Raw genomic sequence first — 7,368 nt, forward strand, 5'->3', positions numbered from 1 at the left:
CACACACACACACACACACACACACATACACTTAATGAGAATTAACCTAAAAGTTAATTTGTCTTGAGGCTTTCTACAGCCCCATTGCTTTTCCAATAGTTAAATGAAAATGTCTGGAACGAGGTAATAAATCAGTAAATTAACTGGAAGCTAATTCTTTTCTCACAGTGTGGCCTGAAAAGGAAAGCAGAGTGAATGAATCATCACATCAAAAGGTATGACTGACATAGTCACCGTGCATTTTCATTTTCTTATTTTCCATCTCCCAACAAGTTTCTTTCTTCTTTGTCATAGTGCCCAAACACAAAATAAAAAAAAAACAATGATTAGGCAAAGCTTTCTGGTAAATTCTCATTAAAAAAAGCACATAAGATGATGAAGATTTTTTTTAAAGTGCCGCTCACGGTGGCAGTATGTTGAAGCAGCTGTTAGATCTGATTTTTGCTCTTTGTGAACTTCTGTTTTTCAGATCTTTTTTGGTTGGGACACTATATTAGAGGACAATCATTTGATCTGTTTCTAGATGCTGTGGAAAGTTATTTGCTTTTTTATTTTATCTTTTAAGGTGGATTAGCAGTGCTGGCCAACAAATGCTGGAGTTGTCCAGGACATGATACTATGAAGCATGGCTCTCAACATGGATATAGAGCTCTTAGCATGTCATGACAGCACTAAAACTATGATACCACAACAGTCTTCAGTCAGAGGCCCCTTCAGTTTTGTTTCAAGACTGATACTGGGAATCCTTCTTCAACTCATCGAAGATAATATCATGATTTGAGATACAACAATGTTTAATTTCCTCATGGGATTAATAGTTTGTCCAAACTCCCCTAGTGGGGAACAATATCATTTCTATTCTAATTGTTTCTGTTTTAATGTTATGGAGCTTTCGAATGAATTGAGGCTCAGTGCCTCCAAATCTGAGGCCATGAGCCGGGAAAGGGTAGAGTGCCTTCTCCGGGTCAGGGGGGTCATCCTGAATCAAGTGGAGGAGTTTAAGTATCTGGGGATCTTGTTCACGAATGAAGGAAGAAGGGAGAAGGAGATCGACAGGCGGATTGGTGCAGTGTCTGCAGTGAAGTGGATGCTGTACCGGTCCGTCAAGGTGAAGATAGAGCTGAGACAAAAAGCGAAGCTCTCGATTTACCGGTCGATCTACGTTCCCACCATCATCTATGGTCATGAACTTTGGGTCATGGCCAAAAGAACGAGATCACGGATACAAGCGGCCAAAATGGGTTTCCTCTGCAGGGTGGCTGGGCTCTCCCTTAGAGATAGAAGCCCAGTCATCTGGAGGGGACTCAGAGTAGAGCCGCTGCTCCTCCACGTCGAGAGGAGCCAGTTGAGGCTCAGGCATCTGGTCAGGATGCCTCCTGGACGCCTCCCTGGTGAGGTGTTCCGGGCACGTCCCACCGGGAGGAGGCCCCGGGGAAGACCCAGGCCTGGGAATGCCTTGGGGTCCCCCCGGAGGAGCTGGAAGAAGTGGCTGGGGAGAGGGAAGTCTGGGCCTCCCTTCTGAAACTGCTGTCCCCACGATAAGAGAAAGAAAATGGATGGATGGATGACTTGTCCAACCAGACTTCATCAGCTGTTCACACGTCACTTCATCTGACACAGTTCCCTAGACAGGTGTCTCATGTCTCCCCCTGCTGAGCAGAAAATGTATAGCACCATCATCCCATCAGGATATCAGGCATTAAATAACTCACTGGGGTTTACGACATGAGTCACTAGTTGTTGAAACAGGTCTAGTTGGTCTGAGTAGCACTAAGAAATCACAGAGCCAGTGAGTGGTTAGTCAGAAAGCATCTGTTTTATGTTTCCTGATTGTAGATCTTTCTGTTGTCGACAGGATTAAAAGTCAATATGCCTGAAACAAAAAAGAAGAAAAATGGTAAAGATAAGAAGCCCACATCGAGGTAAGAGGAACCAAACTTCAGTTTATGAAAATCAAACTGAGAAATAAGAAATGTTAAACTAGGAACAAAAACTTTGTATTAATGAAATGATGGAGAAGATTTTCATTGAATGTAAAATCAGGAACCGTCTACAAAACATCTGTTTGCTCAGAGGAGTAGTCGCACCAACAGGCTCCTCTCCTGTCACTGGAGAACGGAGCCATTTAAGATCTTTTGTTCCTTCTGCTGTATACTAACATCTCTGTCTGAACATCTGCACTTTCATTTTGTTTAGTACAATCACTGGTAACTTTCCTCAATGTTTAATGAGCCTATTTAATCCTTTATGTAGCTATGTATAAATGTGTATAATAATAATAATACTAGTAAAAAAAAGTTGGCCAGTCTTTACACAAATATAACAAATATATTACACAAAACTCCACTGTGTGTCTTGTAAGTTATAATGTCCAACGTATACATTCTGAATACAATAGGAATAAATGATGCAGCAGTGATCTCTACGGATTCAGTTTTCTCATGTCGGTGTAACAAATGCATAAACACTGGGAGGCGTGTATTAACATTTACCATTTACTCCTCAACCTCATTGTTTAAATGCAGCAATGATTTAAACTATACAATTTAATATTTAATCTTTGTGTCTTTCTATAAACTTTACAGCAGACTAATTTGATAATATGCTACTATATGAAATATCTGAATGAATCTAGATATAAACTCTGCAGTTAACTTAGTTAATACACTAAACAACAGCTTAACAGATGTTTATTGTCAGGCATAGAAACAATCCAGATAGCAAAATACATCTTGGGTAATTCTAATTGAAATCAATAGTTTGTTATTAATTTCATTATCAGTAAAATCAAAAACCTTTTGTTTAATTGGAGCACCAATTCCAGTATCTGTGGCATCATAAGTCAAACTCAGTCTCTCAGTAAGGAATGAATTCAGACCGCTGGCAGAAGAAACTCTGCACAAAACAAGGGATGATCACTGACACGTTGATTTGTCATAAAACTCAGCTCAGTCATGTGTTTGGCAAACATTAAGCTACAAAAAGGAAACATGATTTTAGGCCTTGTCTGGTCACAAAATGAATATGAATTTATTAATAAAACAACAAAGAAATAAAGGTACAGAAGGTTACAGACAGGGAACATGAGGAGGAAATAAATGATTGAAGGGCTGAATTCAATTTTTCCAAAACCAAAGAATCTGTAACACGTTGCAGACTGAAACCAACACAGCAATAACACAATTCAAAAATATCACAGCATACAACCAGTAAAACATTAAGCAAGCATGTAACCGAAAGGTAATTGGCAATAGCCTTATTTTAAACACCTAATTCAGTCCAGATAATGGAACTGTCTCGCTGTGAGACGACTGTCTGTCGGGTCAAAGCCATGCCCAAAAACCCAAAAATTGACGGAGAAGGAAAAAAAGAAAAAAACATTCCTTTCAGGAAACAGATGTAAGTGCTGGAATCTCAGCAGGGAGGAGGTTCTCAACAGAACCTCTGGTACTTTGAGTTGGAAAAAAGAGGAAAGTTCCCGTCTCCTATTGGAATGGTGAGGTTGCCACAGCAACCTGATCACTGTGAATTTCTCCAAGAATTGATCCATATTTTCCTTTCCAATTTTATTACCAATGGAAAATATTAAGTATTTTCTCATAAACTCACTTTTAAACAAAAGGAAGGTGAACTGAGCTCAGTCAAAGTCAGGTAGGATACATTTAGAGCATTTTCTACTGCAGTTTTCAGATCTGTCTCCACATGACACTAAACTTACTGCATGTTTCGATTCTCATGCAGGTCGACTGAGAGGGAGACATGGTGCAAAGGGAAGCTTGATGAGGCTGAGTAAGTATTTCATCTGATGTCTGTAAACCTTATTCTCACTAACAGCTTTAGTTCCAAACAGTTCTTCACTAGACTCAGTGCAAAGCAGCTAATGAATTACACATTAATTATTACATATTAGTTGATATTTTTTTTGTATATTGTGGTATAACAAATGGGAAACAATGCTTACTTTCTCACAGAGCTGCTCTGAAACAAAAGGATAATGAGCTGAAGTCAATCAAACAGAGGTAGTAAACGTAATACGATGCAGAAATGTGAACAACCGTGTTTATATTTCTGTCTGTCTCACAAGGTTTCTCTGTTTTCTTTTTTGTCTTTGCATGTTTCTGTGAACTTCTGATCTCAAACAGATTGACTGGAATGGAAAAAAAGTAAGTACATAGGTTCTTTTCACAGGCATAAAATCACAAAGAGCTGTATGATAAACATCAACATGAAATTATACAACAAATAAAACAAGTTTAAAAAGAACAGTAAAATCATGACAGAAAAACCTGGGAAAATAAAAGTGTTTTCAGTTGAAAACCTCCATAGAGTCAGCAAAAAGAAGCTAAACCTCTTCATTCTTCACAGGTTTCTATTGTGGTAATTAACCCTCCTGTGATCTTAAGAGATGGGATCATTTAGACCCCGAGAGTTTTTGACACCGTGAGCGGTTCAGCGGCGTCGAACTGACCCCATCTGTGTTTTTATGAGGTTTTTTTTGTGTAGTTTCAGAAACTGACAGACTGAACAAAAGCCCCTGTCTCCTGGCTGTGACATTCGTTGCACATCTCTTAAGCGTTTGGCAAAGACCACTGGACAGTAAAATTAGAGCCATAAAATGCACAAAACAGCTTTGAGAGCACTGGATTGTTCTCTTTCTTTAAATGCTGAAACATAAATGAAGAGGAGATTTGACTACATATCACTGGGAATAGTAGCACATTATTTCTGAAGATGCTTTTCTGTGTTCATGGGTTTGTTTGGTACAATATAAAATATTGTTAACGGGGGCCACGGATGGATTGTAAAGGTGATAATAACCACTGAATAATGTGAATCTTCCTTTAATGAAGATAACCAAACAGGAGTACAGCTCATGTGCTCTGACGCCGATGCAGACGAACTTTACACGTCCACACCAGAGTCAGCAAGCATCCAGAACTAAAACAAAAACATTCCCCCCAGAACACACAACCGCTGCATAAAGAGTTCTGTTAACGAAGTAAATGCACAGTAACGCACTTAAACTCAGATCAGTCAGTATGGGAAATAATGCAGAGATAAGCAGATGCATACAAGTACTACAATATCATTCCAGTTTGACTTGTTGAGAAAAGTCGGTGGTTTATTAATGTTATCCAGATTTACAGTTGTGTTGATATTTTTTAGGGATAAAATATTGGTGTTTTCTTCTCAATGTCTGTTTGGCCTGTGCTTTTTGTCTAAGGATTTTAAATTTACCATCTGTTTTATAGAGAACTGGTGTTTGGATCTGGTGGTTGGAGAAAGGGTCTGTTCCACTTTCAGCTGTTTAATTCTGAGTTTGCATCTGAAAGCTACCAATATTTACATGGTGATTCATTTTGTTTTTCTGTAGTCTCCTTAAATGTCTGTCACTTTTACATTGTTATTTTGGTGGACCACCAAAAAAACAAAAAAAAAAAAAAACAGGTACCATCAGTGGTGGTACCTGTTTTTCCGCCACTCGAACCTTTTGTGTTTCTTCCAGAGTTGTGGAGTAATCACACCACTATCAACTTACATTGAGTAATTGGTTTAGTTTTGTAAAGACTGCAGATTTGTGATTTTACAAATATTTCTACGCACAATATGTCATAAACCAGTGAAGATCCCAAATGCAGGTAAGCAGATTTAGGAGCAAATCCTCACCTTTTTCATGCCCCAATAACATTTAAAATGTATTCAACAAAGTTTCTATAAGGAAATGAATCTGCCTGCATCAACCTCACCTTCAAAAATAAGAAGTTGATTTGTAAGAATGTTAATTAAAAAAATGATGTCTCAAATTATTCACACACTTTTCAGTAACTGGTAGAAAAACCGTATTTCGTGTCTCCATCTGTTCTAAACCTGCCACACTTTGACTCCTCCAGGACTTTCTCTTCAGATCAATAAAAGGACTAATTTGGTTTATTTTAGTTTGCTGTGTTTTCTATAGCTTTCTTGCTTTCCTTCCAGTGAATATTAATATTTTGAAATCAGACTAACATTTTACTCAGCTTCTCTTATGTTTCTTAAAAGTTTAAACATTATCTTCTGATGTTTATAATTACAGTGTTGCTGAGGTTGAGACATTTTACAAACAGAAATTGGATGAAATGAGGTGTGTATTTGTTTGATGTTAGTTTTATATGTTTTATTATTTTTGTAATCAGTGTTTCCATTTATTGATCACTTTCATAGATCAGAAATGTTTATTTCAGAAAATATTGTATTTCTGTTCCAATAATAACTTTGCATTATTCATTTTTCCAACAGTGCTGCTCTAAAACGAAAAGATAAAGAGTTGAAATCATTTAAAGACAGGTAAAAAAAATAAAGGTTATTTCAGCTAATCGTTCAGTTAAATGTTGATTATTGATTTATTTCATTTCATTTTCCCTTAACTCATATCAGCTCATTCCCTCACTTTGTTTATGGATTAAATTTCTTCAGTAAATAATGTAATTGGCTATTCCTGCCTGTTATATTTTACATGAATTTTAATTTAAATAATTAATCTGTACAGAATTTTTGTTCATCAGTAAAAGTTTTGCTGGGTCCTGCAACATTTATCTTTTAGCGTTTGCAGCCTTAGTAGAACGACTGAATCTGATTTAGTCTTAAAACAGACTGGCAGCCCAGCTTGCTGCTTCAAGAGAAAAAACAACATCCTTCACGATGGAGGCATCCCTTAAAGAGCAGCTATATGAGGCCAGGTTAGCTTTCTTTCCTATAATCATAAGCGTACTGGTGTTTCGCTGCAAGTTGATCAATTATGTATTTGACAATTAGTTGCATTGCTGATGTATGGTGTGATGTATGCAAAGAATACTTTCTCTCTTTCTTTCTTTCTTTCTTTCTTTCTTTCTTTCTTTCTTTCTTTCTTTCTTTCTTTCTTTCTTTCTTTCTTTCTCTTTCTCTCTGCAGAGTTGCTCAGAAACCAAAAGACAGAGATCTAAAGTCGATGAAGGACAGGTACTGAACCTCCTGACAACTAAAACATGTTTTCCTGGTTATAAACTATTCTGCTAACTAATCACTGAGTGTTTTTATTCAGATTGGCATCCATGACATTTAAATCTGGAAACACTGAGAGCATGAACAACCCGGTCAGTAAAACCAGATTGATTGAGATGTACGACAAAATGAAACTGCTGCAGTGGCCAAAGGTCAAAGATCAGCTGCAGTCCAGAAGCGTCCAATCAAAGGTTGTTCAAGGTTTGATTCAGGTACAGTAAACTGCTGCCTGGGTTTCAATAAGTAGTTTACATGCTTTTTTTAATGTGTACTTGAACTGGAAATACTCAATAAGATTAAGAGAAAGGTCGGCCGCCCCCCAGGGGCCCAGAATGGTTTTAAGACGCTTTA

At 37.6% G+C, this 7,368-nt stretch overlaps 2 protein-coding genes across 2 annotated transcripts in view; both read left to right on the plus strand.

The window, feature by feature from the left end:
* The window catches only part of LOC103130821 (heat shock 70 kDa protein 12A-like), a 19,242-nt gene that overhangs the window by 4,896 nt on the left and 6,978 nt on the right, over nt 1-7,368 (plus strand). The gene's annotated exons all lie outside the window — the stretch shown is intronic.
* Nucleotides 6,285-7,368, plus strand: part of LOC103130818 (uncharacterized) — a 2,222-nt gene continuing 1,138 nt past the window's right edge. The window contains exons 1-4 of the mRNA XM_007542324.2: nt 6,285-6,324; nt 6,630-6,716; nt 6,928-6,975; nt 7,058-7,229. Of these exons, the coding sequence (XP_007542386.1) occupies nt 6,679-6,716; nt 6,928-6,975; nt 7,058-7,229 (258 nt within the window). The 5' untranslated portion in view covers nt 6,285-6,324; nt 6,630-6,678. The remainder of the gene's footprint in view (nt 6,325-6,629; nt 6,717-6,927; nt 6,976-7,057; nt 7,230-7,368) is intronic.

Source organism: Poecilia formosa, unplaced genomic scaffold (assembly GCF_000485575.1).
Source record: "Poecilia formosa unplaced genomic scaffold, Poecilia_formosa-5.1.2 Scaffold680, whole genome shotgun sequence".
NCBI lineage: Eukaryota > Metazoa > Chordata > Actinopteri > Cyprinodontiformes > Poeciliidae > Poecilia > Poecilia formosa.